At 43.2% G+C, this 19,918-nt stretch overlaps 2 protein-coding genes across 6 annotated transcripts; both read right to left on the bottom strand.

Annotated features, from left to right (window-relative positions):
- Nucleotides 1-1,228: 1,228 nt before the first annotated feature.
- Nucleotides 1,229-16,174, bottom strand: jade1 (jade family PHD finger 1). Of its 5 annotated transcripts, XM_047337608.1 has the most exons (12): nucleotides 13,052-13,146; nucleotides 11,772-11,896; nucleotides 10,473-10,555; nucleotides 9,302-9,369; nucleotides 8,174-8,331; nucleotides 7,903-8,087; nucleotides 7,596-7,807; nucleotides 7,266-7,433; nucleotides 6,416-6,532; nucleotides 4,876-5,499; nucleotides 3,796-3,913; nucleotides 1,229-3,158 (listed from the first exon to the last, which is right to left on the bottom strand). In XM_047337608.1, the coding sequence occupies exons 3-12, from the start codon at nucleotides 10,519-10,521 to the stop codon at nucleotides 2,107-2,109; spliced, it is 2,751 nt and encodes a 916-aa protein (XP_047193564.1). In that variant the 5' UTR covers nucleotides 10,522-10,555; nucleotides 11,772-11,896; nucleotides 13,052-13,146; the 3' UTR covers nucleotides 1,229-2,106. The 5 variants fall into 5 exon arrangements, with proteins under 5 accessions (XP_047193564.1, XP_035465974.2, XP_035465971.2 ...); XM_035610081.2 differs by lacking the exons at nucleotides 11,772-11,896; nucleotides 13,052-13,146 and adding an exon at nucleotides 16,038-16,174; XM_035610078.2 differs by lacking the exon at nucleotides 11,772-11,896 and having other exon boundaries at nucleotides 13,052-13,243.
- On the bottom strand, nucleotides 14,010-19,699 carry asmt2 (acetylserotonin O-methyltransferase 2). Its single transcript, XM_035610085.2, has 9 exons — nucleotides 19,396-19,699; nucleotides 19,151-19,254; nucleotides 18,105-18,279; nucleotides 17,883-18,012; nucleotides 17,538-17,606; nucleotides 17,307-17,425; nucleotides 16,722-16,859; nucleotides 16,470-16,592; nucleotides 14,010-16,299 (listed from the first exon to the last, which is right to left on the bottom strand). Exons 2-9 carry the CDS (start codon nucleotides 19,229-19,231, stop codon nucleotides 16,076-16,078), a joined length of 1,059 nt encoding a protein of 352 aa, XP_035465978.1. The 5' UTR covers nucleotides 19,232-19,254; nucleotides 19,396-19,699; the 3' UTR covers nucleotides 14,010-16,075.
- Nucleotides 19,700-19,918: the final 219 nt, after the last annotated feature.

The raw sequence follows: 19,918 nt of genomic DNA, 5'->3' as shown, positions 1-19,918 counted from the left end.
CGTCACTGTCGGCCGCTGGACTTTTTCAAATATTCATCACTTATGACGACTCGAACAATCTTTTAATATGACTTCGGATTATGAATCCAAATCATTTCAAACCTTAAGAGTTGGTTTTTCTATTTCTTACTATCCATTTTTTTTTTTTTTACAGTTTATCAGATTGGAGATGAAATGAGCTGCAACAAAATGAAGAGGTGAGTATTTTTAAAATTCAATTTTTATTAGGTTTGTTTAAAACTACAGGTTGGCTACAGGTTCTAGTAACTGATGGATGTTTTCTTTTTTCAATATTTTCTAAAATATTACTGACTAAAGGAGGGTTTCACCCAAAACAGCTGTAAATTGCTAAGAAGATTATCAAAATTATCAATTTTTAATCACGTCTTACTGAATTCAAATGATTATATTCAACTACAATTATAGAAACTAATATATCATGTTTTCTTTTCTGATTTGTGTTACTGTGATGGCACTGAATCATCTGTTCTCAGATTTTCTTGGTTTCATCTGATGACTTGTTTATGCCTGACCACACTAACGCTTTTACGTCTTATGCTTCATTTTACGCCGAAATATTCTATTACGTTTTACTATTCTGACGTTTTTACACCTTATAATACAAAGAGTTTTCCGAACTACTACACTATTGTTTTCACACCTAACTACACAACATTTTTTAACTTATCCTACGATGTTTTTACTCCCGACTATAGAATTACTTTTTTTATTGCACACTGCACTACGGTGTTTTTACTCTATACTATGTTTTTATTCCGTCTTATAGACATTTGTATGCGTTAATGTTTTTACGTCTTACTATAGAATTATGTTTTTATGCCGTAATATATTATGTTTTTACACCTTGCTATAGAATATCTAATCCGCTCGCACTAAGTTTTCATGTCAAACAGAATATCTTGTTTAGAATGAACAGAAGAAGCTTCTGGAATCAAAAGACCACGTCCTTGAAGTCGAAATCTACATAAAATATATACATATCTTTGATGTTTACCTTTCAGACGTCAAATTGCGTGGTTTGTCCAAACACTTAAACAGAACATCGTGAACAACCAGATTGTTTGGTTCATCTTGTGCTTGGAAATATGATTTCACTGATCATCATGTAACAATGTATTTAATCTGCATCTATACTGAAACATGAGTATCGTACAGTTCTAATTCTGTCGGATGAAAAATAACGGTCAATCAGACACAGATCCCAGGCTGAAGTCCTCCAGAGAGTTTATTTCCTCTTTAAGACAAAACAAGATTCATTTTGCATATAACAGTAGTCGTACAGCTTTTGGCCGAGGGTACAAAACGCTTTCTGTTTTCTTTTTCTCCAAATTTTTTTCAGTGTAAAAATAACTCTCCTGACTCCTCCCACCGGTGCCGTTTCCTCCCGTAGTGCAAACGCTTCAAATAAAAGTTTAGGCACGTGATGGATACGATGTACGAATCGCAGTTCAATTACACTTAAGTGCTGATGACGGGTTAAACGTCAGACGACTGAATTCATTTTTCTTTCCGTCGGTTTGTGGATTCTCATCAGTTCATGACGTCGACAGAAGAGTTTAAATATCGATAAAAAGAAAGTTTGATAAAAAAAAAAAAATAGAAAACCTACAGCGTCGATGACGGGATGAGGATTATCTGTTTCAGATTATTATTTTCTTCTTTGTTTGTGATTAAGTGCAACCGACTCGTGGCCGAGTTTTAATACTAAAACGCCAAAAAACAAACAACATCGCAAAAAGCTTCCTGGTCCCGAGCAACGATCGTCCTGGTCGATGCATTCGCTTGTAAAAGATCTGAGCGAGTTTCTGTGGCAACTTGACATCCATCTACTTTTAAGGGGAAAAAAGAAAAAAAGTCATAAAACTAGTTCAAACAAAGTACAAAGTAAAATATTTCCCAGTTTTACATATGTTACAAATAAAAAATAAATATCAGCTCTGTCTTTCTTTTTTAAATCTAGGCATTTTTTTCATGATTCGTCGAGAAAAATAAAGGTACAAGGAGCGACTGTCGTTCTCTTTTCCCTCCGCTCCGCTCGCACAGTGCAGCTTATTATTTTTTCAGAGTGTGGCGGCGGCGGCGCCATCAGGAGGCCAGCACGCCGCGGCGGATGATGTCGGAGCCGTAGCGGCGGCCGAGCGACGAGTCGCCCCTCAGCTGGTGGGAGTGGCATCGCTTCAGGCAGGGCTCCACGTCGCCGCCGCCGGGTTTGGAGTCGGAGGCGTAGCCGTCGCTCTCCGCCCCCGTGCGGAGTCGCGTCCTGGGGTACGACGGCTCCGGCGTGTTGGTCAGCGGCCGCAGCAGCGGCTTGCATTGCTCCGCCTGCTCCTGCTCCTCCTCTTCCTCCTGCTGCTGCTGCTGCTTCGGCGGCGGCTTCTCGCTCCTCTTCGGGATCCTGAACTTGCCCCAGCCCCTCAGGTGTCCACCCACAGATCGCTCCGGTGAGTGGGTTCTCCTCAGCCAGCCGTTAGCTTTGGCGACGGCGTGGTTGTTGAACTTAGTGTTGGTCGTCCCGTCCGGGGAGGCGGGGCTTCTTCTGGCCGCTCCCTCGTTGATGAAGTAGTCGTCGGTGTCGGAGCTCCTGATGTCCACCAGCCGGATGGAGACGGTTTTCTCCAGATGTTTCGACCCGAACTTGTTTCGGACCTGGCTGGAGAAACTCTCTGCCGCCGCCGCCGCCGTCGCCACCTCGCTCTTCCTCTTCCTCCTCCTCTCCTCCTGCTGCTGCTGCTGCTCGTGGTGGTTGTCCCGCCTCCCTCTGGTCGGCACCTCGTGCTCCGCCTCCCGCCTCGGACCTTTTCTGCTCTCGAGTCTGAGCGGCTTGACGGCGATCGCCTCCTGCTCCGCCTTTGGGAAGTAAACTTCCAGACCGATCTCAGAGTTCTGGAGTTCGCCGTCGCCCGCTGCCTCCTTGACTCTGGAGCTTTTACTTTCCTTCGTCAGATTCTCCTTCTTGAGAGTTTGCGGCGAGTCGGCGAGGCCTCTTCTGCCGCCGTCGCCTTTCCTTTTTTCCTGCTTCGAGGACGCTCGTCTGGTGTTCAGTCCCGAGTGGCTCCAGGAGGAGTGAGGCCGCGAGGCCGCAGACGACAACGTGCCCAGAGAGAAGAGCTCCTCCAGATCCTCCGCCGACGGATCTCCTGAAACAGACGAGTGCAAAAATCATACAGAGCAATGAAAAGAATTGAACTGCTTTCTGTTGTTCAAATTGAGGATTCTTTTCAGACAGGAATTAAAATCCAGTATGAGAAGTACTTTCTTTTTTTATGGTGGAACAAATTTTCTTTTACTTTCATTACTTCAAGCTACAGTATGTAGTTCTCGTAATTTCTAGTGACATCTGGTGGTAAGGTTGTAAACTGCAACCAACGGAGCGGCCGACAGGGGACACGTTACGACGGCGCACCGCTGATTCCATTTCCTGTTTCCGGCAGCTTCTGAAAATTCAACGCAAACTCGACGTATGCTGGACCGTTTAGTTCAACAACCGTATTCAACACGACGTAGCAACATGGAGACTCACACGGAGGTCGGGTCCACCTCATGGAACTGTATTTAACTCATTCACAGTTGATTATACATCTATGAACACACAGTTATGGACAATATGTTCAATTTCTGTGAATAAGTCCTTCTGAATATTACACACTGTACCTTTAAATAATCTTTGAAAACAAGCGTGAAAACATTTTTCTCTAGGTAAGGGATTCTTTTGTTTTAATTGTGTGTGTGTGTGTGTGTGTGTTTGTTTGTTGCGGCCTCCTGCCGCCCACTGACCCGTGAGCAGCTCGTGGTCGAGCAGCTTCACCTGCTGCTGGAGGATCTGCTCCTGGACTCGCCACAGCGAGCGCTTCATCTTCTCCCGCCGCGTCACCATGTAGGTCAGGTTACGGACCTGCGGGGCAGCGGGACGCGACACAATCAACACGGAGAAAGAGCTTTAAAAATAGCAACAACACATTAACCACACAAACAAGAAAACAAACAAACATTATCCTGCACGTTACAGTCGAGCGTTCATCCTATTCCAGATGTTCATGCAAGAGCGTCATGTTTGGGTGTAAAAGGAACAAACGCGTTAATTATGATTAAACAGAAATCGGAAGATAAAGAGTTTCCAGGTGTTAATCTGAACTAGTTCTTCAAACAGATTCACATTCTCCTCCAGTAGAACTACCGCGCCAGTTGATGACTAATAGAAGATTTGCAGCTTCTTCTTTCCCACCATTTTATTAATATAAATTGATTTTCTTCAGGTGTCGGACTCTTTAACTAGACAAAACAATCCTCAGACTATGAACCATCATCTTCATAGAAACCTTTAAGTTAAGTGGAGACACAAATATTTAAATTTCTTTCTTTTTTCCCTCAGATTGTAGAAGTAATTTCTTGTAGACACAATTATCATTGTACCTATATATTTGTCTGTTTGTTGTGTTAATCACTTCTTTCTTTTTTTTTAACCTCATCTTCATATTTCATTTTTTACTAATTTGAGCCGTTTCTTGTGCAGATAAATTAATCTAAACTCAACTTCAAACGATCCAAAAACAGCCACAGATGAAACAATAATGACTCGGCAGGTTAGTTGCAGCCATTTTCATGTTTTTTTCCCATGTTGTATTATTATTTATACTTGTCAAGAGTCAAACTGAAGTAAAAACACAATGTACGAGCTACAACTCTCCTGCATCTTTAGCCTGATTCTTCAATCAATAAGAAAAAACTAAAAAAACTACACTCAAGAGTTTATTCGTATTTATTTTAACTATTCCTGAGGCCGACGTTCGGCCGCTCCCTCCTCCTCCTCGTCGTGTGGATCTGGTCCCGGACGCGGCGGCGGACGAGGACACCTACCCGCTCCAGGTCCTGCCGCAGGTGCGTGAAGAGCTGCAGGCGTCGCAGCAGCACCTCGTGCTCGCGGCGGGCCAGACTCTCCTCCTCGTCCTTCTTGGGCGTGATCAGCGGCTGGTTGAAGTTGGCCTTGCGCTTCAGCTTCCAGTACTGGTAGAGGAAGTCGGCGGCCTCGGGCGGCAGCTTCAGGTGGCGGGCGACTTCCTCCGCCTCCACGAACTGGTAGAACTCCTCCTCCATCTCCTGCAGCTTCAGCTTGCGGAGGTTCACCCTCTTCTCCTGCTGCTGCTGGCGGCTGCTGCCGACGTCGTCTGGATGGCGGGCGGTCGTCGCCGCCGATCTGACCACGAGCTGAGGGGCCACGTAGGACGACGAAGAGGAGGAGGCGGCGTCTTCCTCCGCTCTCACCCGGCCTCTCCGTCGGCCCTTCTTGTCCCCGGCGCCCTCCTTCTCCTCCTCGCCCGCCGAGTCTCCGTCCCGGGACTCGACGCCCTCCAGCCCCGAGTGTTTGGGGCAGTAGGACTTGAACTTGACCTCGTCGTCCTCGGTGAGGATGGTGTTCATCTCCAGGCCGGCGTGGAGGCCGCACGTCACGTGGAAGGCGGTCCGGCAGTTCTTCGCTGAGCACTAGGAACGGAAACAATAACAGCAAGTTAGACTTTTTAACATTGATAAAAATGATATCAATCATGGGACAAAAAACAAAAAACATTTGATGTGGATAATAACTTGTCATTTCAGCATCTGAACAGAAAATAATAAATAATAAAAAATATTGGCAAACACAAACCTCCAACCTTCGAGTTTTAAAACTGAAGCGATCTCCGTCTAGACAAGCGTTTTATCTCTGCATCAGTATGAATACCCGTCCATACTAGTTATTATTATTAATAATACACTTATGAATTCCAAGATTATAGTGGAACGATAACCCAGACTCACGAAATTCAACTTCCGAGGTATAATGGAACGCAGCATGACACACCTGAAAACCAGCATTCACGCCTTTAGACTGAATGAACTGAAAACTAAGTGTCCGTGTCATTTAACTACATTTGTTTCCGTTCTACATCAGCAGAAATGTAAAATAAAAAAATATATATTTTCTTTTCTTATTTTTTTCTTCTCTTTTTTTTTAATTTACGGAGGGAGTGTCTGTAGGTTTTCCCAGATGAATAAAAGTCTTGTTTCCCAACTGGAGCACATAAACTAAATGGAAGTAATAAAATGTCTTCAACCTCCTCAATACGCCCATAAAACATGATTTTATGCCTGTGACATATCTGTAACACACTTTGGTTACAGTGATGATTGTGGTTTCAGTTTGTCCTGTAAAGTCACTGAAACGTGGCAATAAAACAGACAAACTCTCATTGGATGGCTGTGAAACCAGAGGAACCAGACGCAGCATCACGCCGGCTGTGATCTCCACACCGACGCTTCAAACCGCAGCGTCTGAACGACTCGAACACTTCCGTCACGCTTTGCAGCGTTCACGCCTCATCACGCGTCTGTGTTCGTGTCATGTGAGGCGGCGACTCGCCTGTATACACGCTCCGCTCTTCTCTTTGCACAGGCAGCAGATCAGAGCCCATCTGTTGCCGGGGATGTGCGACACGTTGGTGATCGGCTCCATCTTCTCCGGATTCCCGATGCTCACCTGACGTGGAAACGTTAAACACAGTAACACAGAGTCAGACACGTGTTGCTCCACACACAGACGTCAGGAGAAAAAAAAGATCTTGACAATCTTAACACTTGAGCCAAGAGATTAAAGAAAAACAAAAACAAAAATTTTCTTTTACACAGTTTTCATCTTCATCATTCCTTCTTTTTTTAAGGATTCAACTCTGTCGAGGAATTGTTGCTTCAAAAATGTGAAGTGCGACATAACTAATGAAAAAAAATGATAGAATTGATCTTCAAAACTGAACTTATCATTGTGTTTTGTCAGAATTCACGTCTTTTTCTTAATGTCATAAATCCACTGAGCCTCTACTTATGATGGACTTTATGAATTTTTGTTTCCTACAATGTTTGATTTTCTGTCTAATTTTTAATCCTCACTCTTGACTATGAATTAATTAGCTATTTGATATGTTTTGCAGCATTTTACAGTGTTTTCAATTAGTTGAAATTAAATTCTGTTGTTCTCACAGAAAGATCTAAATGTAAAAAGACTGTTTCATTTCGTAACATTGTAAAGTGTCGAGTTGCTGCTTGTGAGAAACTAAGCTATATTTGCTCTATTTATATATATATATATATTTTAAATTACACAAGATTGGAATACTGCATCGAAAATGGGAAGTACAACAAGTATCCAGCAGTTCTTATAAAAGTACAATAATCATCTAGAATTTAAAAAACATAGAAGAAAAATTTGTCTTCACCTCTGGGATCCACAGGGCACAGCTGACGTGGACCCACTTGGTTCCGCTCCGGGTCGGCTTCATGGCTCCGCCCTTCCTGGGACACAGCTGACACTTGGGCAGGATGCCGAGGGCGCAGATCCGACACAGCCAGCTGCCCTTCGGCACCTTCTGGATTCCGTAGCACGCCTGGTGAGAAACGAGAAAACGAACGGTAGAAGAGCATCAGGGAAATGAACACACAGAGAGAGAGAGAGAGAGAGAGAGAGAGAGAGAGAGAGAGAGAGAGAGAGAAAGAGAGAGAGAGAGAGAGAGAAAGAGAGAGAAAGAGAGAGAGAGTCGACCTCTGACCTGGTGGACGCAGATGTTGCACTTGTCACAGAACACCATCTCGTTGTTGTCCTCGCCGTCGGGCGAGCGGCACACGTCGCACACCACGTCCTCGTCGTACTCGATGCCCAGGCCCTCCTCCGTCTCCGTGGCGTGCGTCATGTTCTCGTGGCAGCGCCGCTCGAACTCCTCCATCGCCCGCTCCATGGTGATCTCGTCGAGCGGCGGCACGGCTGCGACCAAGAAGACCACGAGTTGCTTTTTAATGGTTTCTGTTTGCCGTCACACGTTTGGGACTCTGACACTACGTTACAGCTCTTTAACTCACCCATCTCGGCAAACTCCTCGTTGATGATCTGCAGCCAGGCGACGTCGTCCTCGCTCAGGTCGTAGCGACACATCCCGTCTGCCAGCGTCCGGATGTCGACGTAGCCCAGCGCCTCGGCGCCCGACGTGCGGATCAACTTCTTTGGCTTGACGAACATGACCTCCTTCCCTTTCTCCGCCAACGCCCTGCACCACACGGGACGCACAGAGACTCAAAGTCACCGAGCGGCATTAGGAAAGATGGTCGATTACTTTCAGAACTCTTGTGGTACCTGGCGACCGGCTGCGGGATGGACTGGGGGCTGACGGGGACCTGGACGCCCTTCTCCCACTCCTGCCTCCACGGGTCGGCCAGGACGTAGTAGTCCTCTAGGTTCAGCTGGTACGAGTCGTGCACCTTCATGGCCGTGATCAGGTCCGTCCTGAAAACCTGCAGCACACGACGACGACGACGACGACGACGACAACAACAGTTAAAAATATATCACTGAATTTATAACTATAATTCTCAGCAGGTGACGATGAGAGGAAAACTTCTGTTTGCTGTTGGACAGTTTATAGCACAAGACACATCATTTTCAGTGAAATATTAAGAAGTGAAAAATGAAACCAGACAAAATACCATCAAAAAAAAATATCTGGATGTACTGTCGCCTTCCTAAAACTCTTCACTTCCTCTTGAACACTGATTAATCACAATCAGTGTTTTTATTTTGAAGATTAAAACATTTGAGAACAATAAAAGAAAATTGCAATAAAATAAGCAGATTTAAGTTTCATAAATTACTTTTTTTTTCAACATATCTATCACAGCGCTGCAGCAGTTAGTCAACAGCAGATGAGTTACTAATTTAATAATCATGTCACAACATTTTAGACTTTTTGGGGTTAAAATGCCCAAAAAAATCTGTTAAAACATAAAATAAAGATATTTAATAAAATCACCTTTGGCTCTAGGAAACATGTGTATCAAAGGCTGTATGATTAATTCATAAAATAATTGTTATAAATCATAAATTATGTAAATATTCATTAGCCTGATCAATTATTCATACATTTCTTCTGCCCGTTTTCCCCCCATTGAGATATTGTGTATCAAGTGTTGACAGATCTACAGATCTGCTGTGAGCCGTCAGCTGAGCAGGAACCGGCCAATCAGGAGCCTGCTCAGGGCGGCGTCATCGTTTTATCTTTAATCTGACTGGTCGAAGGGCGTAAAGCAGCGAGTCCACAGACTGGTCAGTAGATAACAACTCAAACTGCTCACACTCGACAACTTCATATCATCAAGCATCGTGTTTTTCATGTTCCCTCTTTAGATTAATATTATTGTTTATCATTTAAATATAAGTTATTAAAACTATGACCCATTCCCTCAGCGTGGTGATGAGGTCATGTACCTCGGAGGGTTTCTGCCCGGTGCCTCTCCTCGGCTGTGATGAATGCTGCGACCAGCAGGTCGAGTTACCTGCAGGAGAAACAACCACAGAGTGTTAACAGGGGGTCAAAGGTCGCAGCATTTCTTCTTCTTCTTCTGTTTCTGCTGCTGGATTCCCCCCGTCCACGAGACGGGGGGAAAATGGTTGCAACTGACATTTTGTGTTTTCAGTTTCGCTGCTGGTCACTAATTTCCGGACCGTTTGCAAACAGCTGTGAATTTACACAAGACCAACGCAAAGCCTCCATTTGCACAAAGTTACACTGTTTTCCCACCTTCATGTGTTTTACATATTTTTTTTTATCTGTCTCTCTATGTTTTTGTTTGTTTTGCGCAGCAAATTTTAAAAGGCAACAGTTTCCCTTCATCTTTTTTTTTTTTTTTTTAATCTGTCAGACACATTTGACACATTTCTTCTGATGCGAGTGAGTTAGCTCGCTCTTCCAGCACATCAGATAAAATGTGGTTATGCTGTGGTTATAAACAACTTACTGCACGGACGGACGAGCTGACCACGAAGCCAAAAAACCCTGATTCGTAGCGTCTGTCGCTACCATTTCTCTTAAGGTGTCGACAGGTGATGTTTACAAACTGTGTTGTTTTCTGTTTTCAATTTACAGAGCCGAGGCTGAGCCGGGGAAAAAAAAAAGTTCTGCTCACAGAAATGTGGAAATATTTTCACTAAAAAGTGCGTTGGATTAAAAATGGCTTACTGCCCCTTTAATCTCTGTCCATCTACGGTCCTCCTTCCTTTTTTCTTTCCTTCCTGAACATAAATTTACTCACAACAACATTTTCAGGACAAAACAGCTCTCTGACAGAGACACTGTAAATCCAAATTGGAATGGTTATTTATTAATTCCTAAAAAACGACCTCACTGCCCAGAGGATTTTGCTTTAAGATGTGAAAACGAGTAAAACACAAATGAATTCCCAACCATTTTGTGGTATTTAAAGATACGTTGGCCTTGTCCTCTGATCGACTGACCGCTCTGCACTTTCACTTGTGTATATTTGAGGAAGGCGGCCGAGTTGATCTGACCTCATTCAAGGTCTATATTTGGATCCTTGCATATGAATCAGAGTCAGCAGAAACAATATATAAATATATATACAAATATATATTTGCTTACTTCCATTATCGGAGTCGTCGCTGCTGCTCGGGTGTCTGCTTCTCTTCATTGTCGTCCGTCTGCGGAGCTCCGGCGTCGGGACACTTCACAAACACGAGAGAGGAGGTCGTTAGGGGGAAAAGAGAAAAACTCTCAACACGTCAGAATTCAGACTAAAAAATGCTGATTGGTTGTTATTCTCCAAAATAAATGTCCACCCTGTTTTTTTTGTTCCTCTTCTCCGTCCACATCTTTCAACTTAGAAACTTATTTCAACCATCAAAACGTTCCGCTCAGTTGGGACGTTCCAGCTTGTGTTAGACTCTTTCATAACTTTCCGAAATATTCAAAGTTTTTCGCGATTGTTCTAGTAAATACACATCAACTGCCCATTATCCCACTCTTCCAACTCTTCATACTCCTTCTGCTTCTTCAACCAAATACAAGCCAGCGATGCAGTTTAGCGTCGACCTATCAGCAGCCAACGTTCTTTTTTAGTTTTCTTTGTCGTACATTGTAACTATTATAATATTAAAAATAAAGAATTGGGGGGTTTTGGGGGCCGTTGATCATAAAAAAAAAAAAGACATTTAATGACATTAACACGGGCTCCAGCAAATTGCAATGATCTGATCTGTCAAAGACTGAATCATTAATGGATATAGAGCTACACAAGTGTGTTTACATTATCGATTTTACATAACATTTACATGGCAATCAATCTGCGGATTGTTTTGTTTAATGAATCAATGAATTGTTTTGACTAGAAAATAAGAAAAAGTAAAAACAACTGTCGTAATGATTTACCACAGGCCGAGGTGACATCGTCAGACATTCACTTTACTGACTCGTGTGTTGACGGATAAAAAAGCATCGACACCTCACGTCGCAGAAGCTACACACTTCCAATGTTGGTTTAAAAAACAAAGAATGATATGATTATAAAATATCGGCCAAATATTTGTCGATTAATCATCTACTTGTTGCAGCTCACAATAAAATCATCATCACATTGATCAATAACGAAAATCAAAACTATACGTCAGGAATTAATGTTGAATGTGATGAATCCCTGACACACTTGATGAGCAACTGCAACCACAACAACTGCAACTCCAACTTTAAAACACACACATGCTGTACAATACTACACATTGACAACAAGACATACGAAGTTAGTACCAGACATGAATAAAAACATACTCATGTCATGAAAACTGTCCATTGCTGGAGCATTAGGATAAATGTACTGCCCCAACTATCACGATCAATAATCAGCCTGTCCTTAGAATGTTGGATAATTTGAGAAATTGTCTTTACCTATAAGAGCTGGAAGAGTGAACTCTCTCTACTTGTGTGTCCGTTGTTGCAAAGCAACACAACAACACAACATGTCACCAGTCCACATGTTCATGTTCACATGCTGATCTGACAGCAAACCTGCCCTGCTGACACACACACACACACACACACACACACACACACACACTGTTCCAGCGATGACAACAAGTTGCCACGTGTGCTACACACACTCACACGGGAAACAAACAACCCCGATGAGCTCCGCTTGCGACGTGCACGAATTCACCAGCAAGGAATCTAAACCCCCCCGACAGGTGGAAATATCTCGGGGTCTCCTGCTGCAGCCGGGGGAGCGGAAGAGGGTGGGGGCGATGCTAACTCTGACTTAGCATGCTAGGCTAACAGCAGGCTAGCCCACGGCTCGTGTGACGCCCTTTGAGCAGCAGAATGCTAACTGACTAGCGGCTAACGTTGGCTAACAGCTGGCTGCCACAAACCACCTTTCAGTGACGCAGAAGGACACACTCAAAACGAGCAAAGGCTACGTGTTTGCGACACGATCACCATGTTTGCGTCAACGCAATAACACACGTTTGCGGTTTTTTTTAAATCAAGACTGCAGATTGTTGCTAGCTAGCTAGCGTTAGCCAGATCGCTAATCTTCCCACTTGAGTTATGCAACATGCGGGCCCTCCCACACCCGGTGCCTCCACTGGAAATTAATAAATATTATTTTATCATAACACACTTGTTAAAAAATAATCTACAATATATTTTGCAAACCACTCTGTGGAGCTGGCTATACTAGAAAAGGCGTAGACAGACGTTGTTGGTTAGCAACATCGGCTACTAGCTAGTTAGCCTGAGGCTAAGCTACACGTAAACAACCCTAGTTGTGTTTAGCATTAGCATATGCTGCTAACTTTAAAATGTTTCACTCCTGCGGTGCCGCCTCATTAAAACCTCACGGCCAGCGACCTCCTGTCTAGCGCGGGGGTTGACGGGGTTCAGTTATTGATCCGGACAAACTACCTGCAATCAGCGTGAACACACGCGGGACAAGGTGTTGACTAACACGGTGCTAGCGCTGCTGGTGTTTTGCTAGCCGCTGGTGGGACGCAGCTCCACTGGCTGAGGTTAATCTTTGGCGCCATTTTAAATGACGATGTCGCCGCGTTCTGCTAAAGTGCGACCGCACGAAACAAGACGACGGAAACTCGCTCGCATCGCCCGCTAAAGTTCCCGGTGCGGGCCGGAGCCGCGGGCGAGGTGGGAGAAGCGAAGAGACGGGTACATACGGAGCTCGTCGGGCCGCCGCGAGCAGGTGTTTTGAGTTTGAGGTGAAGCGCAGCTCTTTTTTTTTTTTTTTTCGCAGCGTGAGTTCCGCTTGACCCGCATTCCACACACACACAAACACGGAGCAGCGGCCGAGGGGGGGGTCACCCATCCCAGACTGCAGCTGCGCCCGGAGGCCGCCGGGGGGCGGCAGAGCCCGGTGTCAGTCCCCGGAGCTGGGAAACGCGCGTCATCGTTTACGGTTTCAGGGCCGTTATATAAAACCCCCGGTGCCCGGTGGCCCCCGGTCGAAGTGTGAACAAACATATTCATAAGTCTTTCCGAAGTGTTCATGACGCAGCTGCGCCCGTTCACTGACTCTCACTCCTATTTAGGTAATTAAAGTTGTACCCGTTAAAGGAACAGTCCACAAATAACACAACCCCCAATTACGGAATAAGAATTTACATATATATATATATATATATATGTTAATTCATATTAACACATATAAATTCAACTTAACGTATATATATATATATATAATCTCTTGTTAGATTAAACTAACTTTTTCTCCAAAAATAAAAAAATTCTGACTAATGTGTAGAGTGTTTTTTGGCAGAATATCCGTTACAATCTTTTCCAAATGAAATAATTTTGTTGTTGTCGACTTGATCCTCCATGACCTCCATGATAGGGCCTTTTGATAGATAATAGATTAAACTAACTCTCCTCCAGTGAAAAGTTTCCTCTGTAAAAAAACCTCTGCACTCTGTCTGCTTCAAGAAACTCAACTTTCTTCATGATACTGATGTTTTCCAAATAATAAGTCATACATATATATATACAGTATATATATATTTTTCAATGAAATTATGATGTCATTATGTTTAAGAGCAGACTAGTGCAGAAAAAAAATGTGGGGAAAATGTGGAACATTGAAAAATTTAAACAATAAAAAATTCAAAAACATTTACCAAGTTTGTTTACACGTGCATTTCTTTTTTTTAATGAACCATTTGCAGAGAATAAACATCATATGTGATTTAACGTGAAGGATTCTTGCTGACATGTTTAGTGGAACAACCAGAAGAGATAAAAAACAAGCTTATGGTACCATGTGTTGATACAGAAAAAACAACTGTTTTCATACGTTTCTACTGCACATCTCCAGATTTCACAAACAAAATTACAAACAAAACAAAAAGAGAAGCTCTCACAAAGTTATCTAATATTTCATTAATATACAAACTTTTAAATGACATAACCCTTTAAATTCATGTTCCGTTTTTTTGTAGCAATAACAATTTACATTCACACTTGCTCCAAGCAATGCAACATCATCATTGTCCACAGGAATAAAAAATTAAAAAAATAAAACAGCTTAATGAGAACAGACATCACATCACCAAGAACCAGTTTTAAATAGTATTTTTTTTTAAATATATAAGAAAAAGAATTGAGAACTTATTAATGCCAGCAGAGGAATGACGGAGGTAAACTGAGGTTTGTCATGGAAGGTTGAGTTCTTTAAAGTCAGATCTACGAGGGAACTTGAACTCATCACAGAAACAAAGAAAACATCTTCACGTTTTCCGACTGAAAAGTCAGAATTTTCCCTATATATTTGCGTCTATGAGATTTTTTCTCCCGACTGCTCCATGTGTGACATGACAACTGAATGAAAATAAATCGACACACAAGTTTAATATTCTTCTTCGGCTGTCAAATCTAAACACACACATACTCACAAAGATCGTTAACATCCACTTACATCAGAATCTCGACTTGAAATAGTTAAACAGATCCGTGAGATGGACCGATAGATTTTAACTGTCCAACTGAGAAATTATTCATACTTTGCAAAAAAAAAAGGATAAAATGAATAATATATGATTTTGCCTTTTTCCTTTGTTTCTTCTGATGTTATGACTTGAAAAACATAGAATATTATTAATTATATAGATGATATCAATATTATGGGCAGAATTCATTCAGCAGTGTGCAAAGCAAACTCGTACTGATGAGTTTAAATGGAAAACAGAAGTGAGTTTGATTATATTTAATATTTTTACGGGTTTGCTTTTAAAAATATAGGATTTTTTTGGTATTCATTTGGAATATTATAAAGCAGGTGAATATCATATAATTAAAATACAACAATGGCAATCAAGGATTATACAGTAAATATAACATTTCTTATAAAGGACTAATGTAAACAGTATTTTTGGCAGAATGTCCTTTACAATCTTTTTCAAATGTGTCAATATTTGGTTTATAATTATTTTTTCGACATACCTCCATGATAGGTCCTTGATAGGCGGTTGTGACTGGTTGATCATAGAAAGATGCGACCCCAAACATTGATCAGATTTTTGGTATTTTTGCGATACTTAAAAAAAACACTGTCCCGTTAATAACAGGCAATAAAGTGTAAAACGATATCTTTCGCTTTATAACTCGTTCAAAAAATATCAGGCGATTATTCAGGAGAAAAATCAATATCAGCTTTACCAAACAACATCAGTGCATTTATATTGAAACGATAATATTCATGAATTGAACCCGGATTATAACGGCTGTAATCCATAAAGGAATGATAGTCGGGGCATTTGGGGAAATTGCAAATTCACTTTCTCCCTCAGACGTAGACGAGAAGGCAGGCTAGTTTATGCTGAGCTAAGCTAATGGGCTGCGGGCGACAGCGACATATCAACCGTACAGATGTGAGAACAGAATCTTCTCGACGACGACGAATAGGTGTATTTCCCAAAAATGTCGAACAGTGAATTTAATCTAACGCAGCAGTTTGACCTGACTCTTTACAAAGACGCAGAGACGTGTTCACAACGTTAATCACAGAGGAAAGTGTTGATTAAGAGTATTACCCAGGAGCAACATCGATCCACAGAATGTTTGGTACAGTACTTGGAAGAAGAAAAAAATAAGTTGAAATCAAAGAATCCGAAAATGTCACTGGACTTATGGTTTTATTGTTGTTTTACCAACCTTTTCCAGATCTTGAAGTGTTCCAGTTGAATTCCTTTTTACTCCCCCTCACTCCTGGTGGCCAGGATGGCGTCGTAGTACTTCCCGGTGCGACACACCTGGACGTTCTGGAAGCCCGTGGTCCTGAGGAGGTGGGTGTACTCGGACGGCGGACGCTCGCGCCCCTCCGCCTGCACCAGCATGTTGAGGGAGAAGATCTGAGCCATGACGGGGCCTCGCCTGTTCTCGAACAACATGGCCTCCACCAGCAGGACGCCGCCGCCTGCCAAAGGAGGACAAACGTGAGCAAAAAAAAAAAAAAGCAGACAAAATATTTCAGGAGCATCAAATGTGTATTTTTTTAACGTTACCCTTCCTTTGACGTGTGAACATTTGTCCACAATCAACCATTGAGTGCAAAAAGCCCACACGGCACGGCAACTGTGAACTCACCTGGTCTGCAGGTGTCGTAGATTTTCTTCAGCAGAGTCAGGCACTTCTCCTCGGGCCAGTCGTGAATGATTCTGGCCAGAACATACAAGTCGGCAGCAGGGATTTCACCGCTGAAGAAATCACCTGCGTGCAAAAAAGCAGAAAGAATGCGAAAAACAGAGCTTTCGTCCTGCGATGACTCCTCCCCTCATGGACGTCGTGGAAACGATTTAGGCTACTGAATGAGGACGAATGAGGATGTACGAGGCTCACCGGTCTGAAAAACGACGGCATCGTTCTCCTGGGAGAAATGTCTGTGAGCCAGCTCTACGACCTGCGGGAGGTCGAACACCGTGACGGTGGAGGAGGGATACTCCATCGCCATTTCCCGAGCCAGAGCCCCGGTGCAACCTGGGAAGTATTGAGCCGCAACAATGTCAGTTCAATGTCGGTGCACGAACAACAGATATTCACTTTGTTTAGCGAGTGTAAAACCAAAATGTTATTTTCCTCAGTTTTTGTGTCTATGAAGAATAAGTAACATTCGTTGTTTATTAATGATAATTATCTATGGATAAACAACAACCTGTCAAAATGCATAACATAATAACATCTCATCTAAAACAGTTTTTTTTTGTTAAACAATTAGTTAATTAGAAGAAGAAGAAGAAGAAGAAGAAAAAACAATATGGGACCCAGGATAGATCCCTGAGGGACACCAGAATTAAAAAGTTAGGTTAACAAAAGAGTTTTGATACATAAAACATAATCCAAACCTCTAATGCTAGCTGTACATAGTATAATCGTACTAAATATATAAACTGTATGCAGTGAGTGCTCAACTTTACAGCCTCTTACCCCCAAGATCTACGATTGTCTGAAAGCAGGAGAGGTCGAACGCCGTTGTGATGTCGTGTCCATCCAGAATCCACGAGGAGTTCATCAGACCCATGAACTTCAGCATCTCCTCCTCTGATCTATAGGTCATACATTTTAGGATCAAAAACAGGGATTCTGGAAAACTCCAACTACCGAGCGATGAAATTCGAGGACGAAACAGCTGCAGCGGCAACAAAACTCAGCACCGACCTGTAAATAGCTTGGAAAATGTCCTCCGTCGGAAGGCCGAAGGTCTTCTCATTCTGGTTCTTCCCCTCCCTGTGGGGTGGGAAGCGACGATTTGAACTCGCGGATATGATCATTCAAATGCTGTGTTTATTCTTTAGGATTAATTCTGTGGCGTTTGTTTACTTGTGAAATTGTTGCCCGGTAGGAGGCTCAAGATATGTTTAGACACAAAAATGAACGAGCCATAAAAATAACGTAGCTCTTCTGCTATCGCTATGATCCGACGGCGCTTTTGTTTCATGCAAAACGTCCACTCTCTACATTCAGTTCAGTGATGAGACCTTATCCCACTTGGGCGCCACAGACCTGACAGCCTCCACCATGTTGTTCCACAGGGGGTAGATGGTCTGGGATTGGTAGATGATCATGTCGTGAAGAGACTTGGCGCTGTCCTTGGCCAGGTAAAGGTTCGCCACGTCGGTGCTGCTGTAAACAGCTGGGGGGTTTTTTCAACGAAAGACATTCATGCTGTGAATGGAATATGAATCAAATCCAAAGCTCCACCTCAGCTCCACTACTCATCCTCACCTGTCCCATCGTTGGTCTCCACCTCCAGAATCGCGATGCCCACCAGGGCGTCCAGTAGCCGCTCCATCCCGTCCACACTGGTGCTCAGCTCCCGGGCCACATGCCGGGCGCTCACGGGCTCCTGGGACCTCAGCAGGAGGTCGAACACTCCCAGCTCACAGGCCGAAAATATCACCTGCAGGTTCGGACCACACAGTCACATCAGCACCGCCGCTCTGATAGATGACCACGTTGGTTCAGGCTGAAAGTTTCTGACATGGAGTCGCTATGAAAACTTTTTTACATTCATGGTCCCAGGATGATAAATCTGGTGATTCCCTGGACCTTCATCAACCGCGATGAGGTTGACATCGTTTATGTTACAGATATTCGTGGTTTCGTAACAGAGCCCGTCTACAGCAGGTTCAGACCACTTCGCATTAATCCCGATTAATCCTGATTTCCGATATCGACCGATGTGTGTGTGTATATATATATATATATTTAAGAATATACATATAGAGATTTAAAAAATATATGTATATTTTTTTTAATTTAATCTATCAATGATTCCAGATTTTCTGGAAATTGAGGAATTGTCACTATACACTTTGCCGGGCAGATATGGATTTTTTTCTGGGCCGATGCTGATATTGATATTAGGGAGTACAAAATTTCCAATACCGATACATCGGCCATTGTATATATATATAAGATCTGTCAGTAATTCCTTAAAATGTCATTCATCAAACCTTTATGAACGTAATTGAGGCTTGATATTTAAGTTTAACCATAAACTTTATCATATTTAACTATGTATATAAAAGAAAACATAAATACAACCAAATATAAAAAAGAACTCTGCACTTTTTATTCTGTGCAATAAAAGATTTCATATCAGTAAACATAAGTGCTGATACCAACATATGTCTGTGAAAGGCTCATATCGGCCAAAATTATAGGCCGACCGATGAAGACATTAGTGCTGAAAGGTGATTTAATGACTCCAGACACATTGTTGCAGACTGACACTAATTAAGTTAAATAAACTGTTGTTGTTTTTTTACCTTTGAGACCCTGAAGCCGTTGAAGTACTCGAGCAGTTTGAACGGGTAGTCGAGCTCACTCTGGGACAGATGCTCTGCCATCACTGCTCCCCCGAACAGAACCGCTAGAAGAACCGTCAGAACCGTTAGAACCGTCAGAACCGTTAGAACCGTCAGAACCGTTAGAACCGTTGGAACCGATAGAACCGTTAGAACCGGAGGAATTCACGCAACTTCACACCTCGTTGTTCCTGAATCCCACTCACCAGAGTCCGTCGCCTGGAAGAAAAAAAAAGCAGAGAGGAAGATCGGACCCGGAGACAAAGGGTGCTTATTGTTTTTGGTTCTTTTTTGGGAGGAAACTGTCGCCAAGATGTCGGAGGTGTGATGGAGCTGCTGCTGCTGCTGCCGGAGGGAAATGGACGTCGGATCATCGGCTGATAAAAAAAAACATCAGCCGATGTGGCTCCGGGACGTGAACCGGGAGGAGCTCGCTGTTTGGTCTGTCCGTCGATCAGCACCGACACACCGACACACACACACACACACACCGACACACCGACACACACACACACACACACACACACACGGATCAGTCAGCGTGTCGGTGCAGTTCCCGGAGCAGCCTGCGCAGTGAGGGGGGGCGCTGTTGAGCTTCCTCACGTTTTTGTCGTTTCCATAAATGGAAGGTGAGTGACGCGCTGTGGCGTCGGACCAATCAGTGATCAGCATGCTCCTTGCGGTAACTCCGCATGAACGCGAATAAAAACGCTTTCAGTGTGACGGTGG

This window comes from Scophthalmus maximus, chromosome 15 (assembly GCF_022379125.1).
Source record: "Scophthalmus maximus strain ysfricsl-2021 chromosome 15, ASM2237912v1, whole genome shotgun sequence".
In the NCBI taxonomy this organism is placed as follows: domain Eukaryota; kingdom Metazoa; phylum Chordata; class Actinopteri; order Pleuronectiformes; family Scophthalmidae; genus Scophthalmus; species Scophthalmus maximus.
The sequence above is the reverse complement of the archived record's forward strand: the minus strand, read 5'-3'. Positions and strand labels throughout refer to the sequence as shown.

What these genes read in the sequence shown, in the direction of transcription:
- jade1 (XM_035610078.2), bottom strand. Translation starts at nt 13,200, where the DNA reads ATGGGTGACCCCCCCCTCGGCCGCTGCTCCGTGTTTGTGTGTGTGTGG. An exon ending in CCGGGCAGAAACCCTCCGAG is followed by an intron (nt 8,332 to 9,301) that starts GTACATGACCTC and finishes CGTGTGCTGCAG; the next exon opens with GTTTTCAGGACGGACCTGAT. An exon ending in TGCGGCAGGACCTGGAGCGG is followed by an intron (nt 3,914 to 4,875) that starts GTAGGTGTCCTC and finishes GCTGCCCCGCAG; the next exon opens with GTCCGTAACCTGACCTACAT.
- asmt2 (XM_035610085.2), bottom strand. Translation starts at nt 19,231, where the DNA reads ATGGCAGAGCATCTGTCCCAGAGTGAGCTCGACTACCCGTTCAAACTG. An exon ending in ACGGCTTCAGGGTCTCAAAG is followed by an intron (nt 18,280 to 19,150) that starts GTAAAAAAACAA and finishes CCGAACCTGCAG; the next exon opens with GTGATATTTTCGGCCTGTGA. An exon ending in GACAATCGTAGATCTTGGGG is followed by an intron (nt 16,860 to 17,306) that starts GTAAGAGGCTGT and finishes AATACTTCCCAG; the next exon opens with GTTGCACCGGGGCTCTGGCT.